At 43.2% G+C, this 21,375-nt stretch overlaps 1 protein-coding gene across 5 annotated transcripts; it reads right to left on the reverse strand.

Annotated features, from left to right (window-relative positions):
• LOC142496243 (guanylyl cyclase inhibitory protein-like) lies at window positions 1–20,810 on the reverse strand. Of its 5 annotated transcripts, none has more exons than XM_075602822.1 (6): window positions 20,676–20,806; window positions 8,226–8,358; window positions 6,143–6,292; window positions 4,207–4,275; window positions 3,224–3,329; window positions 1–2,588 (listed from the first exon to the last, which is right to left on the reverse strand). In XM_075602822.1, the coding sequence occupies exons 1-6, from the start codon at window positions 20,741–20,743 to the stop codon at window positions 2,494–2,496; spliced, it is 621 nt and encodes a 206-aa protein (XP_075458937.1). In that variant the 5' UTR covers window positions 20,744–20,806; the 3' UTR covers window positions 1–2,493. The 5 variants fall into 5 exon arrangements, with proteins under 5 accessions (XP_075458937.1, XP_075458941.1, XP_075458938.1 ...); XM_075602826.1 differs by having other exon boundaries at window positions 3–2,588; window positions 8,226–8,354; window positions 20,676–20,760; XM_075602823.1 differs by having other exon boundaries at window positions 5–2,588; window positions 4,207–4,254.
• Window positions 20,811–21,375: the final 565 nt, after the last annotated feature.

Here is a 21,375-nt window from a genome sequence, read left to right on the forward strand (position 1 = left end):
TTAGGGTAAGGGGGGATAATAATTATGGGGTAAGGGGTGGAGGTATTGGCCTGGGTGAGGAGGGAAAAAAGGTATGGGGTAAGGAGGTAGAGGTATGGGGTAAAGAGGTAGATGTATGGGGTAAGGAGGTAGAGGTATGGGGTATGGAGTAAAGAGGTAGAGGTATGGGGTAAGGAGGTAGAGGTATGGGGTAAGGATAAAAATAGGTATGGGGGAAAGGGTATGGAGTAAGGGGGGTGAAAGGCAGAAAAAAGGTATGAGAGGAGGATATGTATCGGGTAAGGGAGAGGGAAATAGGCAATTTGTAAGGGGGGAATAGGTATAGGGTAGAGGGTATAAATAGGTATATGGGGAGGGGAAAATAGGTATAGGGTGGAGCGGGGAATATAGGCATAGGGTAAGGGTGGAATAATGATGGTGGTAAGGGGTGGAGGTATTGGCCTGGGTGAAGAGGGAAAAAAGGTATGGGGTAAGGGGGTGGAGGTATGGGGTAATTGTGAGAAATAGTATCGGGGAAAGATATGGGGCAAGGGGGGTGAACGGCAGAAAAGGTGGGAAGGGCAAGGAGGGGTTGGGGGCAAGGTATGGGGGTGAGGTATTCGGTAAGGGGGTGAGGGAAAGAGGTATTGGCGGAGGGGAGTTACAGTACCTTGGTATGGAGTGGAGGGCTGGAGGAGGAAGCAGGAACACATGGGTGGTGAGCTCAAGGAGGGGGCTATGAAGGGAACTGCAACGGCCCACAGAGGGGCCTTGAGACAGCCAACAGAGGGCCCCTTTGAATGGGCCTGTAATGGTCCACAGAGGGTCCAGGTGAAGGGGACTGCAATGTCCCACGGAGGGGCCTTGAGACAGTCCAGAGTGGGCCTGCAGAGGGAGGCTCAAGGAGGGGGATGTGAAGGGAACAGAAATGACCCACAGAGGGGCCTTGAGACAGCCCACCGTGGGTCCATGTGAAGGGGACTGCAATGTCAAATGGAGGGGCTCTATGAAGGAGCTTTGAGGTGGCCTGCAGGGGGGCCCTGTGAAGGTAGTATTTGCACCTCAAATCGGTATGGGGGGAAGTGAGAGTGGAGAGAATACTGGGTGGCAGCAGCGGGCCCTGGGTGCTAGGACAGAGTAGGAATAAGCAGCTGCATAGCCGGGAAGAATCAAATGTTTTTCCCTCCTGTGCAGTTACTTATATCAGCTGCTAGTCCCCACCCACCAGGAAGGCCCTTATTGGCTCTACAGCTTAAGTTATTCATTTGTGTTTCCCTTACTGACTTGTTGGCCAGCAGGGGGCCCGGGCCCCCTGACTCACCAGGCCCAGGACAGGAGTCCCAGCTTTCCCCCCCCTGTTGGCGGCCTTGTGGTCAGGAATACGTCACTTGCTGAAATTTTATGCTATGAAGTGAAAATGTCTGAGTATTTTTTGGAAAGATTGAAATGTGCCAATAATATTTATTTCCATAGTCCCCACATGGAGCAGCTAAGAGGGATTCACTTAATATTGTGTTCCCCATTTGCTTAATGTATGTTAAACAAATACTTAGATGGGTGCCACGTTTGCAAAGATTGGCAATTCTTGTTTTGGGCAGAATTCAGAGACATACATTTATTTTTAAGCACAGTTTACAGAACAGTAGTTCCTACTCAAGAACGACATACAGCAGACTGAGTTAGGCTAGGTCCCCGGTGCCTGCTGCAGCGCTGCAGGGACAAGAACCGCACCTCAATGGGGCCGGGCCCGCTAGCTGCCTTGGGCGCCGCTTTGCGTGACCAGATTTTTCTGAAGACAGTAAAACTATCTTCAGAACTGGCGACAGAGCACTGGCCACGCCCCTCGGGGGTTCAGCCAATGAGGGCGAACCTTCCGGGTGACGTCATGGACGCGGCTCCCCCATCTTTTCCCCTGCAGCTCTGCACAGACCGCCAGCCTGGCAGGTGCGCGTGCAGCGCGACACCTGGACCGTAGCCTAAGGGTAAATAAAAAGATTTATGTACAAAGTGGTAAAAATGTAATAAATCACATCTGGGGAAGAGGGGGGCTATTTATCAAAGTCTTCAGGGGGCAAACTTTGGCGGAAAACAGCAACAGATTTACCACACAAAAGCGCTACATTTGTTTCATTGGAAATGTTCCTTTATATATACATTTGGTATACTTTGTTTGCCGTGTTGCAGCTGGGAATCTGATGGACGACTCCTCTTAGTATTTCGGTCCCATTAGAGTTGTGATATGACATTTTGGTTGGAACCAAATTTGCAGCTTGTGCTTGTGTAGAATGATTGACCATCTCTACGCTTTTATTGAACTGTAATAATCACTGAACTAGCTCACTTAAAACAGTAAAAAAAAATCGCTTCCCAAGCGAGGATGTGAAAGATTAAAGGTGAACATGTGAACGTTTTCAGGTAATTATTTTATTGTTCAGTACCGAAATCACTATCCTGTGGTCCTGTAAATATGTCCTCATTGGACGTGTGATGTAGATGAATGTATTGGTGAGGTCTTTATATTTCCACAGTGCTTAGGTCACATTCCAACATGTCCCGAATCCAGTCGTCATCTAGAGACCCGTCTATGAATTCCTGAAGACTGATCATAGCTGAAAAGGAAAGCATTTCAATGACGGAATGTACCAGGAGTGTTTACAGAAATCGCATCAGAATTGTGAACCAAACTGTGATTCTAGTGAAGAAAGGACTCACCTTCATGCTATCCTTCCCCCATTACAATTATGCGTAGCTACCTTGATTCATCCCTTCACTTCTCTCTCTAGCTCTCTTTCCATCCTTCAAAAAGTTATTGCACATTATACTGTATGTTTATAGAAATAATCACAACATTTTGAACGGGATCAGTCTTAATTGTGGGTCTTCTCCGCCTGTCACTACTGAAGTGCTACTGCTTTAGTCCTCAGCTTTCTAGTTCCCCGTAACCCGAGTGGCAGGACCTTTAATTCATTGCTCATAGAATTATTATCCCTTACTGACAGCCACATTGACGAGTATGGAGAAACTGCAGTTTGGTCAGCCTCTGGAGTCTGGAGGTTTGGACAACTGAACAGGGCTGGGGGAACTGATTTATAAACCCTCTGGTCAATAGGATAATGAGCTTCTAGCACTTATCCTAGTACAGTTTTACATTCACGTTTAATCCCAGTTGTATATTATCATCTCAATCTATGACTGTAGCATCAGTGTGATCTAATATTAGTATTTATTTCCCTATTCAACTTACCATCTTGGTCTTTGTCCAGTCGTATAAAAAGCCGGTTAGTACACTCCTCTGCTGTCAGTGACTCTGCCTTATTAATAGAAGCGGCCAAGGTCATTTTGTACACTGCCTACAGAGGAGAAATAATCACTGAAATGTTACTGGTCAAAAGTCAGCTCATCTTCATGGCAGTTCTATACTGTTATTAAAATCCAGACACGCATTGAATAACTCTGCTTTTCTGTCTCCCTAACACAAGACGTTTCAACACATTTGTAAAGCATGTTGTGTAATGTGTTATTTTGTTTTCATTGTGGAAAGGGAAAATAATAAATAAAATAAAAAAAACTGTGACAATACTGTGCTGCGAACCAAGAAATCTATGATTATGATATCAGACCGTCAAGAAATCGACTGTATCCACTCCGTACTGATAAACAGCTTACCGACGCAAGTGTAATATCAAGCTTTAATAGCAGGGTTACAAGCGTACAGAACACAATGTTTCGGGGTAACCCCTTCATCGGGTGCGAAGACCTGATGAAGGCTTACTCCGAAACATTGTGTTGTGTCGCTTGTTACTCTGCTATTAAAGCTTGATATTACACTTGTGTCGGTAAGCTGTTTATGAGTGCGGAGGGGATACATTGTATTTCTTCGATGCTACATGGAACCGCAGTTCCCTGTTTCCTCGCCTCATTGCATCATCTGATGATTTCTCCGGAGAAAGGATACCGGTGAGTGCAGATTGGGCCTGAAATACGTGGGTTTGTGACCGCCCCGGAAGAAGGTGCAACTATGGAAATGTATTTATTTTTTTACAATGAATGTGCATTTACACAAATGTTTTTGCAGTTCCTCCATTAATATAACATTCAATCTACTTTATTTATTTCATCAAATCAATGAGGTGGCATTTGATAAGAACAAGTGTGCTAAAAAAAAGAATCACTATTATATATTATAAAGCCACAACACGTTGTCAGAGTAATTAGCAGGCCACAGACGTTCCTCTGCTTTGCCACGGGAAGCTTGGTTAGGTTTAGAAGGCCGCTCTGTTTTATAGCAAGAAGAAACTGATAAGGGCAAAAGAGATTGTGTCTCTAAATCATTTTTTAACAGAACTGCAAGTAGACTCTACAGCTTCTAATTCATATGGTTATAAGCGAGTTTGGACACATAATTAACCGTTAATGCGTGTGCTCTTTCTCCCCTGCGCCCCCCTGCCAGCTCTCCCCCCCTGCTCGTGCCCATCCCCCCTTCTTACATTGGCTCCGGCATTTTGACGTCACGGCGTCATGTGTCGTCACATTACCATGGCAACGTGGCGTCAGGTTACCCCTGCGGCGTCATTTGACACCGCTTTGCCATGGCAACGTGTCGCCAGAAGCCGTCTGAGCCAAAGTAAGGGACCGGAGAGAGGCCTTTGCCGCTCCCCCTGGCATTTAATTTAAATGCCTTCGGGAAGAGTGTGGGGGCCTCTGTAAGCACTGCACCCCCCCAGTTTGTGTACCTCTGCCCCATATCCCTCAACAGGGCAGATTTTAAGGATATCCCTGCTTCAGCACAGGTAGCTCAATCAGTGGCTCAGTCAAAGATTGAGGCACCTATGCTGAAGCAGGGACTGGTTGAGACACCTGTGCTGAAGCAGGGATATCCTGAAAACCTGACCTGTTGGGGGTGATCTAGAGGACTGAAGTTGAGTACCCCTGCGTTAATAAATCGTTAACTACGCATTACCAGCGTCTCACTATGCTGAGTAGAGGTCTACTGAGAAAAGCAAGGAGCACTTCATACCAGACCACACTCTAAGGGGCTACTCTGGCAGTTCCCTAAGTTTTCATTTCCAAACCGCGCGGTTTGTCAGGTTCACAAGAAGCGGTATGAAATGCGAGAGAAAAAAACGATGTTCTCTATTGTAAACCGCTTCTTCTAAACCACTTCTTCTAAACCGCTTCTTCTAAACCGCTTCTTAAAAAAAGTGACAAACCGCACGATTTAACAGCCAAACGGCGCAGCTTGTACGTGCTTCAGAAGCGGAATGACCTGAGGTGCTAACTCCATCCCCAGTCTGACATGGGGTTTGCTCGCTCATCCAAACTCATATTTCAGGCTCTGGATGTAACTTGCAACACCAATCTCGCCATCCCAATATCCTACATGTGTTTGTTTTTGTAATGTTTTTTTTTTTTAAATAAATCAGTTCTGTACTGAGAAAATACTTGTAGCATTTAAATAAAAAAATAAAAATGTAAAGACATTTTTAATGTATTTTAATGTAACAAGCATTTTTGTTTCTATAGCAACCATTTACAAAGTTACATCCCCTTCCCCTTTTGCCCTCTCTTTAGCAGTGCACCAATTTAATCTAGTGCCTGCCTGGTCACATGATCTTCCACACAGAACTTTGCATCTTGGGTACTCTTCTGCAGCACTGACCCTGATTTAGTGAACCTCCGTGCTGAATCTGCGCCGATCGATCACAGGAGAACGGATCAATCGGCAGCTTAGCGAATCACTTGTCAGTGTGCAGATTGTATTGATGAACATATTGGAAGGGAACAAAAATATTTCAAAAACAGCAGCTTGAATGGCTGCTTAAAAAATGTACATTTTTAGCAGCTGTTTACATAACAGAGCTATGAGAATTGCAGTTGTGGGCAAAAAATGTGAGTTTGAGGCTTTTTTGACAAACCGATCGGACTCAGTTTAGACGCGGTTTGGACATGTGAGAATGGCTTACAGAATAGCATGCCAATCCCCTTCTAAAGCGCACGGTCACACTTCGGAGCCACCAGAATAGTATTGGAGGAAAGCCCTAAATATATTGATTCAGGATACGCTGTTCTTTCATTCTTTAGTTTTATGTGACTCTCACAATTGGAGCAGCAGTAATTAAAGCCGATTACAGAATTAAGTTGAGCCTTAAATCTCTGTGCTAACCTTCATTATCTCCAGCATCTCAGCGCGAGTGATGGCCCCATCTCTGTCCTTGTCATACAGCCTAAAAGACCACTTCAGCTTCTCCTCTGGAGACCCTTGTACAAGCATGCTGATTGCTGTGACATATTCCCGGAAGTCCACTACACCATCCTAAAAGGCAAGAAGAACGAATCATTATATACTGAGCTGAATTGATTGTTCAGCTTGGAAATAATTTCCCTTAATTTGTTACCATTAAAAAATAGATGTTCTTAGCTGCGGGAAAGACATGGAAATTTATTGATGTTTGTTTCACGACCTTTTTGGTTTGAAGTTTACAAATCAAGTTGAATGTCAGTTAAACTTTTTGTGGCCAGTAATTATGGACAATTTGTTTTAGTGGTGAAGTGCTTCCATTCTATCAAATATTGCACAATTGTTTAAAGATGAAGCAGAAAGTGTTGAAGTTAATTAACTTCCCAGAGAATCTTTAGTATGAATTGTACAGGTGTATTATAATAATAATAATAATAGCATGTTCTTGTATAGCGCTGCTAGTTTTACGTAGCGCTTTAAAGAGACATTTTGCAGGCACAAGTCCCTGCCCCGTGGAGCTTACAATCTATGTTTTTTGGTGCCTGAGGCACAGGGAGATAAAGTGACTTGCCCAAGGTCACAAGGAGCCAACACCAGGAATTTAACCAGATTCCCCTGTTACAAACTCAGTGCCAATCAGTGTCTTTACTCACTGAGACGCTTCTTCTCCCTATGAGACAGTTGGGTTACATTGAGATGTATGAGAATAATGCTAAATTGAATTTTACGGTGCATGTTTTATTAATTGCACTTACCCTGGTCATGCTTACTGTAACTAACATATTTACATGGATGTTGATCTACGTGAGTGAAAGTCCTGCCATTATATAACAAGGAAGATATGGACTTGTAAAGTCTGGGAATGTAAAACAATATAAAAGGCTATGCCTAGTGCTCCGTATTACAACCTTTTTATAATAATAATAAATGGCCAAATGATCTTTTCCAAAGAAGTGTTATTAATAAGAGATGTGCTAGAGGGAGCCAGATTACAGAGAAACGAAACTGCCTCCTGTTCCCACGGGAGGAGAAGTGATGGAAATGTACACTGACCTAGGGCAACGTTTGGCTTGCTCATGCAGTAATAAACACAGAACTGCAAACCCTTCCCGCACAGAAGGAGGAAAGTGGACAATTATGTAGTCTTTGGAAGGCCTCGTCAAGTCAGTAACAGAACTCTGTGGATTTGGGCCTTAGATCAAGCCGGGCTCTTTATTCCAGGGATGGGCAACTCCAGTCCTCAAGGGCCACCAACAGATAAGGTTTTCAGGATATTCCTGCTTCAGCACAAAGACTGAGCCACTGATTGAGCCACCTGTGCTGAAGCAGAGATATCCTGAAAACCTGATCTGTTGGTGGCCCTTGAGGACTGGAGTTGCCCCCCCCCCCCTCCCCGATAAAGGATGTCTCTGCCCCAAGGAACTTACTATCTAGAAGGTAGAATGTGGAACAGGGAAAAAACGAAGAATTCACCTTGATAAAGGACTGTAGAGGTCCGAAACGCGTAGGTGTGTTTGTTACTTTGCCTGGATCCTAATAAATAGCTTATTTTTGGTACGTATCCCTGTTGGTGTTATTGCTACTCTACAGCTGGACTTGGTGCTTCGTTTTTTCCCTGTTCCACATTCTGACTACCGCATACGGAGGCACATTCAACCCTGGACACTGGAACCCAACTGGACTTACTGCTTATGGTGGATGAAGATTCCCAAGTGAGTTCGTTCCATTTTGCCCTTATTACAATACAGTTTGTCATTAGGATGTTCCATCTACCGGTCACCTGCAGGTGTCACTGACATTTCCTTACTACCTGGTCTGTGGGATTGTCATTACCGGGCTACATTCCTAGAGACACTATATATATATATATATATATACTCATTTAAGGGTTGTCTTCCTGTTATCAATTTAATTGGCTTAAGTATTGTCTTGAGAGCACCACACACATTTTTTCTGATTTTTTTCTATCTAGAAGGTAACTTAACTCCTACATCTCCGTCTTCCTTACCCCATTGTTATCTAAAGTGCGAAATATCATCTCAGCGTATTCCGACGACTCGTCACCCACCGTGTTATCACAAAAATACTTTCGAAATTCGTGGAGAGTGATGAGACCGCTGGGGCATTCCTGGACAAACTTTCTGGGAATAAGAGAAACACAGAAGGGAAGATACTGTATGACCATGACATTTCTGGATTCTTTTCTTCATATCAAAAACGAAATAAAAAGCATATTGTATTAATTATTGAGTTGCTGGATTAGGGCTAATATATAAATATGTTCCTACATGTTCAGTCACTAAGATGCCTGTATTGATTGAAGGATGCAGCCCCACGTAACTTGCCAATAACTTCATTATTTACATTTCGTTGTTGTCATTGCTATGTCACTTTTTGTACCACACTAATTTACATCTGTATATCCAATCTTACTAGGACGTGAGCCTGGTATATTGTACATATGACATGTTATTTCCGTTCAAGCTTGCACACTTTTGACTTTATGACAAATTAGCCATTAAAAGGTAGAACTACCTTATTTTGGTTTAAATACTTTTATTAGGGTTTACATCAGCTTAAACCAATTAAAATAGCAAAGGCACTCACTTCCCATGTTGCCAACTTCCAGATTCTATGTCTGGACTGATTTATTCAATTAAACTTCTTTTTATCCATTTGCAAATCATTCATGAGAGCAGTCTCTATTTGTACGAGCGACCGAGCGAAGCGACGACGACTTCAGCGGGACTTTGTGGACGCTTTGGGTGCGTTCTTTTCCGTGTCTGGTTTTTTGTTTGTGTTTTCTCTCTCCACAGTCCACACGCCCTGACCGATTCTGAAGAAATACCTCTCTGCTGTCCTAACTAAGGCTAAGGCCCCGCTGCCTCAGACCACGCGCCCGCACTGCAGACAGGCGGCGCGTGGAGAGGCACTTGACCGCTACCTGCGGTCTGTAGGGAGCGGGAGCTGGAGCGGAGGGGGGGCATGGCCAAGACGGGTTGGGGGGGCGCGGCCATGATAGGGGCTAATGTCACTCTTCAGGCTGCGTATTCCCGCGGATATCACAACCCCCCCTCCCGGCCCCCCCTCTGTCTCGGGGAGAGACAATGACCGGATCTGTGCCCCGTCACCCCCTCAGCAAACACGGGGAGAGGGTAGCCGCCTCCCTCCCTCCCCGTAGCCGCTTCCCTCCCCGTAGACGCCTCCCTTCCCTCCCCTAGCCGCCTCCCTTCCCTCCCCGTAGCTGCCTCCCTCCCCTCCTCATTGGCTGATTGCCGCACCACATGACGCGTCAGCGCTTCTGATCACCAGAAGCTTGCAGCATCGGCCGGCTGACGCGTCACAGCACGTAGTCAGCCACGTCTGAAGGAGCCAGCGGGGACCTCCAGACTGCAGGAAAGGAGCTGGTGGCCCGCGGCCGTGCGCGCGCCGCCGGACGCAGCGTGACCAAAGCCTTAGATCTGCCAGAAATTTCAACCAAATCCATGCAGCAGCCATCTTGGAATTCCTTTTTTTGTTATTTTGAAGTGATAAAAAAAAAAACTCAACGGTACATCTCACCGACCGGATTCTTCATACAAAACATTCAATGTATTATTTTGCAATGTGCACCCAATTTTCAGACAATTTGCTTGAGCCGTTTCAGAGAAATTAAATATTTAAAAGGAAAATAAATTGGTTATGATGGTTCCAAACAGCAATGTACAACAACAACCTGTAGATACAATACTTTGATATCCAGGTGGCAGTGATAATTATTCGCTGCGCTATAGGTTTGTGATGTGTTTTCCACGATATCCACGTTCATGCATCGCTGCCTTCTTGAGAATAGTGAGGTTTTTGTATTTTTGTGTGTTTCAGTTGTCGGACAGTTTGTTGCGAATGACATTGTTACATGGGAGTGTTTTGCAATTTGTGATATTGTATTAAAAGTATTTATTTTCCAGTCACAGTGAGAGTTAAAGTGATATTCCATATTCACATTTTTGTTTGACACAGTGTGTGATCGTTGTGACAGAGAATTACAGCTCTGGGGACCCCCTGCTTCCGGGCATACTTACTTCCGTTCTAGGTGCAGGTAGCCCCTATGTTCGGCTACCAGGGCTCATTTAATGGCGGCTGTTTAAAGCACACTGGAAGGCCAATCGGAAGCCATGGCATTATCAGGCTCCTATTGGTCCATGTGATGCGGGAGCTTTAAACTTTAAAGCCCAGCGAACTCCGTCGGAGACGACTCCTGCACTTATTACGGAGGTGCTGAAAGTATGTCCGGAAGCAGGGGGTCCCCCGAGCTGAAATTAATGGGGTTCAGCTTCGGAGATCCCCTGCTTCAATCCTGCGTAAAAAACACATTTAAAAAAAGCGCTTTGATTACTCCTTTAACATTACATTATTTAAATGATGCCTAAGCTTGGGGTTTCTCCTATCCAGCCACTGAAATAAGACTTTTGCTATGTCAGGATGACTGCAATGCCATTATTTATTATTTTTTTATTTATCAAATGTTTTACCAGGAAGTAATACATTGGGAGTTTCCTCTCGTTTTCAAGTATGTCCTGGCCCCAGAGTTATGGTGACAAATATTACATGGTTACAAATACATTGTTACATAAGTGAGAAGGGTTATACAGTACATTATATACAAGACATTGCATGCACAGTAAGAGATAATATATATTATAGGCGTATGTAACAGTTACAGACCAGGTTAAAATGTGAGACAGCCTTAGTTTTGAAAGAACTTAAACTGGTGGTGGATGTGAGAGTCTCTGGTAGGTTGTTCCAGTTTTGGGGTGTACGGTAAGAGAAGGAGGAGCGGCCAGATACTTTGCTGAACCTTGGGACCATGAACAGTCTTTTGGAGTCAGATCTCAGATGATAAGTGCTGCATGTGGTAGGGGTGAGGAGCTTGTTCAGATAGACGGGTAGCTTGCCCATAAAGAATTTGAAGGCATGGTTAGGCATCATTTAAAAACACATCCTGGCGTTATTTCCCTCTCCTGTCCCTACTTCTGCAGAAGCTCTATTTTGGGGTCAGAATTAGCTTTCAGGATAACATGTTGACTTAGGAAATATCACGGCCATTCCTGGTTTAGGTAACGTCACCTTTATGAGCATGTTGCCCGGGCCGCAATTCCATGCTGGGAAGTGGAAATGTAGCATTAAAACCACAGTTATTTCCTTCCTTGCTGCAGTCACTCTTTTCCTTGGCTATTTTTCTTATGTGAAGAAAATGTACTCCACACAGGCGTGGCCAACTCCAGTCCTCAAAGGCCACCAACAGGTCAGGTTTTAAAGATGTCCCTGCTTCAGCACACGTGGCTCAATCAGTGGCTCAGTCACCAACTGATTGTCCACTTTTGATTATATTGAATAAGCCCCTAAATTACTGATTCGTTAATATGTGCACAAATACAGTGTACACGTAGACAGAAAACTGCTAACTGCTGATTACAATATTTTCTCAAATAAATGTAAAATGCATTACGTCCAATGACAGTTTGAATACTTAGGGGTTAATTCTATAGTGTTGGGCTGTATTCGGACAACAATCACCTGAGTGGCTGTGGGCATTATAGAATCAGGCCCTAAAAATAGGATAATCCAATTCGCTCACGACCCAAATATTTAAAGTGTAAAGATACTTTGTTAAACAAAGAAACAAAACACCAGAAATAATATAGGAAGTGTTCAAAACACCATTGATTTGCTGGTAGAAAATACGTTTGTAATGGGCCTCTGTTTATTCAAGCTCATATAGTATAGTGGGATATTCTGTTGTGCTAGCAGTCTACAAAAAATGAACAACAGACTTTAATGAGCATACAAGTGAAATATGTTAGAGGTGGATGTCAGATCTTGGGTTGTTTCGGGGCAACTCTAAGCCTCGAAATTCTTGCTTAAACCTGAGTATTGATGGAGACAAATCACACTTACTGTATGTTATTATTAGCTAAGGAGGGGAAGGTTTGCAGGTTTGTAATCTGAACTTTGCAAAATACAAAGTTTGTTTGGAACTGCCAGTTAAACTATTTTTGAGCTAAATACAAGTCAACCCCCCCCCCCCCTCCCCCCAAAAAATCCTCATCCTCGGATTTAGTTTATATTGTAATAAATTGGGCAAACTTTGGGGTTTTGCAAATTCAAATCTCATGAAGTCATGCACAAAGGTTAGAATCTGCAAGAAATGGAACAAAAAATCCTCAGTGTTCTGAATTTTTTCCCCCCATAATTTTTTACAAAACCAAAACTAAAATGAATCGACTTTTGACAAAACGATAACATGAGAGTTTTAGGACCAAAAACCTAAACACCAGTGAAAGTGCCACACTCTATTATACAATATATCCTTTAAACACATTGGTGCCTGCAATGTATTATGGAAATGTATTATTGTAGTATGTAGGTTAAAGTACCAGTTCTCTTCCTGAAAACAGCTGTTAATTGTGATGGTGAAGGGGTACCCAGGCCATTAATAAAGGTATTTGGCCCGGCTGGGTGCCCCTGAGTCATATTGGGGAATTGTGGCATGTAACTGCATGTGTAATAAAGATATGTGTGGGTTTTTACTGTTGCAGGGGTGCTAACCAGCAGAAATGTGCAAGTGGTGAGTTTCAGGGGTGATTTTACGGTAACATTTTGTCAGGGTGTGTTTGGGTAGAAGGGGGCCAATGTTGCTGGTACCCCAAAACATGCACTCAGGAATCTCCCCAGTTTAAAGCATGCTGCCCTATTCCAGAGCACTGGAGTTTGTGTAGCAAGATAACATGATCAACAGTATCAAAAGCCTTTGCAAAATTTAGGAATATTGCACCAGTGAGTTGTCCCCGTTCCATTCCACACTGGATCTCATTGCAAACATTTAGGAGGGTAGTTATGGTGGAGTGTTTGGGGCGAAAGCCAGATTGGAATTGGCTAGGGAAATTTGTCTTGGTATAGTAATCGCTTAATTGGGAGTGAACACATTTTTCCATGACGTTGGATAGTATTGGGAGAAGAGAGATTGGCCTGTAGTTTGAGACAGTGTTTTTGTCCCCAATTTTAAAGATTGGGATAACTCTGGCAGTTTTCCAGGTCTTCGGGATATGGCCTGCAGACAGAATAGAGTTGACTATGGAATCAATTGGTTTGGCAATTGCTGGGGCACCAAGTTTTAGGAACTCAGATTATAATAAATCAGGTCCACGTTGGATGCTCAGTTTCAATTTGAGTAGCGCTTGTGTAATCTCCTCCTCAGATACTGGGACAAATTGAAAATTGTGGGAGAGGGTGGGGCTATAGGGGTACTCTTAGAATGAGATTCATGTTTGTGGTTTGGGTTGCATTTCGCTAATAAGTTAGAAGCACACCTCACAAATTGATCATTGAATGCATTTGCAATGTCAGTGGGATTTGTCAGAGTAATATCCTCCTAAATAATATTACATGGTTGTTGATAGCTAGAGGGCTGGAATATATTGTTGATAACCTTACAGAAGTTAGCTGGTTTGATTTATTCTGGTGAAGATTGTCAGAGTAATATTGTGCTTTTGCGTGCCTTGTTTGCCTTGTGCACGTATTCCGCAGGCATCTGTAGTTATTAAGATCCTTAGTAGTGCCAGTTACTTTGTAGCTTTTCCACAAGGCATCCCTGAAATGGTAGATCGCTATAAGGTCAGTTGTAACCCATGGAAGGTGGGCCCCCCGTACTCTTATTCTGCGTAGTGGAGTATGGGTATCTCAGAGTTTTAAGAACTCGGATTGGAAATAGTCGAGCGCAGAATTGGGGTCAGGAATTAAGTCGATTCTGTACCAAGTGCAGTTGGTAAGGTCAGCCAGAAACTTCTGTGGGTTAAAGTTCCTAAATATTCTACTGAGGAGAACATTAGGGCTGGATTGGGGTGGTTTAATTTTCCTTACACAGTACACTATTGTATGGTCACTGAAAATGTCAGGAAGGATGCCAGAGGATTGGATTCTGCTGGGATTAGAGGAGAGAATTCAGTCTAGCAAAATATTTTATTTATAAAATGTTTTACCAGGAAGTAATACATTGAGAGTTACCTCTCATTTTCAAGTATGTCCTGGACATAGTTAATATGACAAATAATACATGGTTACAAATACAGTTACATAAATGAACAGGGCATACATTATATGCAATACATTGCATGCACAGTTAGAGAAGATGTATATTATAGGCGTATGTAACAGTTACAGACCAGATTAAAATGTTAGACAGCCTTAGTTTTGAAAGAACTTAAACTGGTGGTGGATGTGAGAGTCTCTGGTAGGTTGTTCCAGTTTTGGGGTGCACAGTAAGAGAAGGAGGAACAGCTGGATACTTTGTTGAGCCTTGGGACCATGAACAGTCTTTTGGAGTCTGATCTCAGATGATAAGTGCTGCATGTGGTAGGGGTGAGGAGCTTGTTCAGGTAGCTGGGTAGCTTGCCCAGAAAGTATTTGAAGGCAAGACAGGAAAGGTGAACTTTGCGCCTAGACTCGAGTGATGACCAATCTAGTTCTTTGAGCATTTCGCAGTGATGTGTATTGTAGTTGCATTGGAGAACGAAATGACAAATTGAATTGTAGAGGGTTTCAAGTTTGCTAAGGTGGGTTTGGGTGCCGAGCCATATACTATGTCTCCATAGTCGATGATTGGCATTAGCATCTGCTGTGCGATACGCTTTCTGACCAGCAGGCATAGGGAGGATTTGTTCCTGTAAAGTATACTGTACCTAGTTTGGCATAGGTTTTGGATGTCAGGGTATCAATGTGCATTCCGAATGTTAAGTGGGAGTCAAACCATATGCCCAGGTATTTAAAACTAGTAACAGGAGTTAGGGTGGTGTTAGCGATGGTTCTGATCTGGAGCTTAGTCACTGGAAGCTTTAAAAATTTAGTCTTGGTCCCAAATACCATTGTTACAGTGTTGTCAGTGTTTAAAAACAGTTTATTTTGGGAAATCCAGTTTTCGAGTCTCAAAAAGTCAGACTGAAGTATGTGTTGAAGGTCAGAGAGGCTATGGCTGTGTGCATATAGGATTGTGTTATCTGCATACATGTGTATTGAAGCTTCCTTACAAGCTGTGGGAAGATTATTGATGAACACTGAGAAGAGTAGGGGCCCCAGAACAGAGCCTTGCGGGACGCCACAGGTGATATCCAGGGGGTTGGAGTTAGAGCCTGAGATGGGCACATGTTGGGATCTACCTGATTGGTTGGACTGAAACCAGTTTAAAGCATGCTTCCCTATTCCACAGCTCTGGAGTTTGTTAAGCAGGATAGCATGATCAACAGTATCAAAAGCCTTTGCAAAATCTAGGAATATTGCACCAGTGAGTTGACCCCATTCCATACCACACTGGATTTCATTATAAACTTTTAGCAGGGTAGTTACGGTAGAGTGTTTGGGGCGAAAGTTTTTCCATGACTTTGGATAGGCTTGGGAGAAGGGAGATTGGTTGTGAGATTTCAGGTTTGTCCGTGTGGGTTGGGAAATTAGTTGTGTTAGGTTAAGTGACTTGAGTTGTATCTGGATTTTGTTGTTTTTAGAATCAAACCAATTGTAGTTGAAATCCCCAAGAACTAGCAGCTCACTCTTCTCATTCAGAGAGGAAATTGAGCCAAGAAGCTGGGTGATATCAGTCAGGGACTGTAGAGGGGCTCAGGGGGGCGGTAGATGTCAGCAATTATTATGTGATTAGAAAAGGGGAGGCACATTTTGCCAACTATGATTTCAAAAGAGAGTGGGCTTTGAGTGACAATTTAACAGCGTAAATTGTAAGGTGTCTGCAATATAAAATAACACCCCTCCTCCTCTCTTTGACCTATCTTTCCTAGAGATGGAGTATCCCTAAATGGCGGTATTTGCATAGTGTCAGAGACGTCCCTGGTGGAAATTGAACTCGGGTCCTACCTGCTCATATTATGCATTTCTTCCTCGCTGCCACCAGGACTGCCGATCCTGACTGCCTTTGTCAGTAGACAACTCACTACAGATCATAATGAGATAATCACCTGCACCTGTCCCATGTCTCCAGCCAGCCCTATATAAACCTCCTCTTCCTGTTCCTCCTTGCTTGGTTATACTGGTGCTTCCTGGAAAGACTAGCGCACTGCCTTGCTGCTCATTGTTGTTCCTGTTATTGTTGCCAGACCCCTGCTTGCCTATTGAACTATGCCTCTCGCTGCCTGCCCGGGACTTTTGCCTTTGACCCCGACTACGCCTCTCGCTGCCTGCTCTGCCATTTCCAGCTACTGGGATCCACTCCACAGTTGCTGCAAAACTTGACACATCTTGAGTTTTAGGGGTTAGCCATGTTTCTGTGAGAATGATGGCTTTGGGTTTATGCATAAGGCACCATGCCCTTAGTTCTTCCAGTTTGGGCAGCAGGCTCTGAATATTTATACAGTATGTGCGACAGATAGACCTTTTTGGAATTTGAAGGGTGTATTCTCAGGTGTATGGGACAGAGTTGAAACGGGAGGGCATAGGTTAAGTTCAATATCACCTTCTAAAAAGAGTAACAGTATGAGCAGTTGTTTGCAAATTGTACATTTCTGCTGTTAGAGTGAGCGGTGGTTGGTGTGCTAGGTTTCAGAGTTCTCCACCAACATTCAGGAGTTAGTGCAAGACGTTTGAGTAATCCAGGATGTGTAATGATATTGGGTGTGGGGCAAGAGGGAGGAGTTTGTAATGGATAGAGAGAGTAACATTTCCATGAGGCTACAAGAAAGAACTGAGTTGAGATAACTAGCAGGTTCATTATCACAGAGGTAGGTAATGATGCATGAAGCTGTTGTGAGCCAAGTGAGTGTGTGCAGACTAAACAACAGAGGCGTGCCTTTTCCTTGCCGAAATGTTTTGCTGCATTGCAATGCTAAAGCCTATTCAGGGTTTGCAGATGGATTTGAGGGGGATGGTTGAGGGGGGGAGGAGTTATGTACAGTCAGTGTTGGGAGAGGATGCAGTAAAAAAAGGTGTACATGGGGGGCTAAAAGTGCAAACTAACAAGTATGGGATCATAGTGTGGTCAGATAAGGTCACCGTTTGTTGCCTTGTGTAGAAGAGTTTGCAGAAGATTCAGTCACCTCTAGTCAAACTATAGTCTAACTATATATTCTCACTTAAAGATGATCACTTTAAGAAGCATCATTTTAGATGCCAATGCTACCCTGCCAAGGCTTTCCGTTAAACTGGTATTAGATTTATACATCTAAACAGTCACATAACCCTCCCCCCAATAAAACTGCCTGTTACAAGTTTGACAATTAACAGCACACAATTAACAATTAACAGCCATAGCCTCTCCGACCTTCAACACATACTTCAGTCTGACTTTTTGACTTTTTGAGACTCGAAAACTGGATTTCCCAAAACAAATTGTTTTTAAACACTGACAACACTGTAACAATGGTATTTGGGACCAAGACTAAATTTTTAAAGCTTCCAGTGACTGAGCTCCAGATCAGAACCAACGCTAACACCACCCTAACTCCTGTTACTAGTTTTAAATACCTGGGCATATGGTTTGACTCCCACTTAACATTCGGGATGCACATTGATACCCTGACATCCAAGACCTATGCCAAACTAGGGGTACTTTACAGGAACAAATCATCCCTAAGTCTCCTGGTCAGAAAGCGTATCGCACAGCAGATGCTAATGCCAATTATCGACTATGGAGACATAGTATATGGCTCAGCACCCCAAACCCACCTTAGCAAACTTGACACCCTCTACAATTCAATATGCCATTTTGTTCTCCAATGCAACTATAACACACATCACTGCGAAATGCTCAAAGAACTAGATTGGTCATCACTTGAGTCTAGGCGCAAAGTTCACCTTTCCTGTCTTTCCTTCAAATACTTTCTGGGCAAGCTACCCATCTATCTGAACAAGCTCCTCACCCCTACCACATGCAGCACTTATCATCTGAGATCAGACTCCAAAAGACTGTTCATGGTCCCAAGGCTCAACAAAGTATACGGCTGTTCCTCCTTCTCTTACTGTGCACCCCAAAACTGGAACAACCTACCGGAGACTCTCACATCCACCACCAGTTTAAGTTCTTTCAAAACTAAGGCTGTCTCACATTTTAATCTGGTCTGTAACTGTTTCATACGCCTATAATATATATTTTCTTTAACTGTGCATGCAATGTCTTGTATATAATGTATACCCTGTTCATTTATGTAACTGTATTTGTAACCATGTATTATTTGTCTTAACTCTGTGCTCTTGAAAACGAGAGGTAACTCTCAATGTATTACTTCCTGGTTAAACATTTTATAAATTAATAAAATAAAAAACTTTTGCTATTCTAAACATACCAGGGATCAATAATAAAGACAGGGTGGGGTATTTCTTTTAAAACGGGGTTGCAGATCAATCAGTGGGTTAAAACATACCTGTGAAGAGACAATGCAATTAGTTCCATGTCACATCAGTTGGGGTTATAGATCTTGCATGAAAAATGTCTCTTTTTATATATTTATATTAACCATGCTTAGCAGCAGACACTGGCGAAATGGTCAAAATCCGTTTTGTGGGATATCCTGAACTTTCCATTCAAAATCCGTTCCGCGGTGTAAAATTCAGTATCGGATTGTTCCAGTTTCAATCCGTGCGGATTAATCAAAAAACACAATTAGATCCAATCCGCTGGTGGATTTTATCAATCCAAGACGTGGATTCCGCAATCCGCTGGTGGATTTTATCAATCCAAGACGTGGATTCCGCAATCCGCTGGTGGATTTTATCAATCCAAGACGTGGATTCCGCAATCCGCTGGTGGATTTTATCAATCCAAGACGTGGATTCGATTGTCAGTGATAAACAAAAAATGAATCACCCTTTTTGAGACCGATTCGCAGCAATCCATGGACCAAAGGAATCGGCCTATCTACCACTCTTAAGTAAATAGAATTGACCCCCAAGCCTTCAGTAGCCCAAGTGGCCAGCAAGTCGTTATACAGGTAGGTTGACTATGACTAGAAGACCACTTACCTTCCATATATTAATATGATGTTGTTTTATGTTGCCTATAATGAATATATGAACATGATTGTCACTGGGGGGTGGGGGGACCAGAGCACAAACATTTTTAGCCCCAGGGACTCCCCAGGTACCAGTGTTACTTCCTGTTTTTTCAAGGGGATTTAACTGCCTATCCAATAGGATGCTGCGACGAACGGTTGCAGCTTCCTATTGGCCAGCAGGAGCCATAAGATGTGGTGACCATTTTATTTCCCCTGGAGGGAGATTTATACCAGTATCTTGACTGGTAAGTATATGGGGAACCTGGAGGGGGGGGGTGAGGGGTCCCTGGAGTTTAAATAACGCTGTTCAACTACCCTGGTTCCAACAATGTTAAAAAAAGAAAAGGTTAAAAAACGTGCAGCTGGGGCTGTTTCTTTTTATAACTGATAAAGCCAATTATTTCATTAAAAACCTTTGGTGAATCCATTTCAAGTCTACTAATGTTACTAATTGAAAGGTCATTTTAATTAAGGTCTTGGGCTCATTTTTTAAATGATTAAAAAAGAGCGAGCAGGGAAAAAACTTGAGAGGGGAATCAACCGCCCTACAGTAGGGGGTCTCAACTCCAGGCCTCAAAACCCCTCCAACAGGTCAGGTTTTATGGATATCCCAGATTCAGCAATGGTGGCTCAATCAGTGGCTCAGTCTTGGAGTGAGGTGAATCCATACAGATGAATAGAAAGCATTAATACAGCCACTATGCAATGAGGTGCTGCTACAGAGACCTTCCACGTTGTCAGATTGGCATATTCTTGGGTAAAACAGGAGCACAACACTCAATATTCATATGCAAGAAATAAAACAACAGATGAATAGTGCAACGCATTTTACACCCAGTGAAAATGACTACTTTCCTGGTGATATACAGGTGCAATCACACGCTGGAGGTCATTTTCAAGCATTTTGAACGTAGTCTTACTGATGTCTCAGTAGAGTTGGTCTCACACACATTGGGAATTCTTCATAAGAAAACTGCCCATCTCAATATTAAAGCTCATCTATAATAAGTCTCGGTGTTAACAATGGGCAGTAATCCTTCCTTTGCACTCACATCACCTAAACAAAACATTCCAGACCAATCTGCGAAACGCCAACATATTATCCAGTAAAGCAAATATCATCTAGCAGACACACCTGCAATATACTCTATACAAATGAGATATCCTTCTTTACTTTTTGTGAATAACTCTAACATTTTCAGATCTAGAATACATTAAATATTGTCCATTTTTCACCTCCCAACCCCCCCTTCCCCTCTATCCACAGTATAATTTTGTATCAACACTTAAATGCTGATGCAGCCCTTATCGCGTTTCAGAGCAACGTGCTGCAGAGAGCTGTCCAGCACAGGAGAGTTTGCCACGAGTTACCAGAATGACCAGGTTACGTTTGCCAACATTGAACAAGACACCAGTATATACAAAAAAATTACCTATACCATTCATGTAGCTCCAAAACATAGGCACTGCTTTTACGTGGTAATGAGGCAGCCTGTCCCATGCCTGTAACACATCAAGAGCTAGCTTCACGCTCTGTGCTAATATCAAGACTTTATACGGGATGAAAGACTAAGGGACTTGCAGCTCTAAAATTACACTCAAAGTATTTAATCTGCTCAGACTAGATGCCCTCTTACTAATGTGATTACATTTGCCGTAATCCACTTTAACAACAGAAGGGAGGATGGTTGGGGCTTTTCGATACCAATAGGCACACAGGGAAATGAAAAATAATATTGGTGGTGATTAGAATTGGATGATGGGTACGTTATTATAGTGTTACTGTGGATAGCATGAGGAACAACCCTTCCACTTTTTCCCTACATAATTGCAAAGTGTTAATAGTGATATAACTCAAGGTTGACGTGTATTACCTCTCCAGTGACCTTATAACAATCCTGGAGCACCAGGGACCCAATTGACGTAACTAGGTACGTCACATTGGAAATGCTTGTTTACCTGGGGCTGATCGGGCGGACACCTCCAACCAATGGCTCGCCCTACACGTCCATCTCTGGTGACGGCCATATGATGATCACTGCTGAAGCGATCACATAACAGCAAGTGATGTCCGGTGGCCCTCGGGCGCCCTGTAAAGGTTAAGATAGCAAAAGCATCAAAAATACATCTGAA

Source organism: Ascaphus truei, chromosome 5, assembly GCF_040206685.1.
Source record: "Ascaphus truei isolate aAscTru1 chromosome 5, aAscTru1.hap1, whole genome shotgun sequence".
Lineage (NCBI taxonomy): Eukaryota > Metazoa > Chordata > Amphibia > Anura > Ascaphidae > Ascaphus > Ascaphus truei.

Excerpts from the sequence above, each read along its gene's own strand:
- LOC142496243 (XM_075602822.1), bottom strand. The coding sequence starts at position 20,743 with ATGGGACAGGCTGCCTCATTACCACGTAAAAGCAGTGCCTATGTTTTG. Across the intron at positions 6,293-8,225 it reads GCACTTTAGATAACAATGGG|GATGGTGTAGTGGACTTCCG; the intron begins GTAAGGAAGACG and ends CTTGCCTTTTAG. Across the intron at positions 4,276-6,142 it reads AGATGCTGGAGATAATGAAG|TTTCTTCTTGCTATAAAACA; the intron begins GTTAGCACAGAG and ends TGCCCTTATCAG.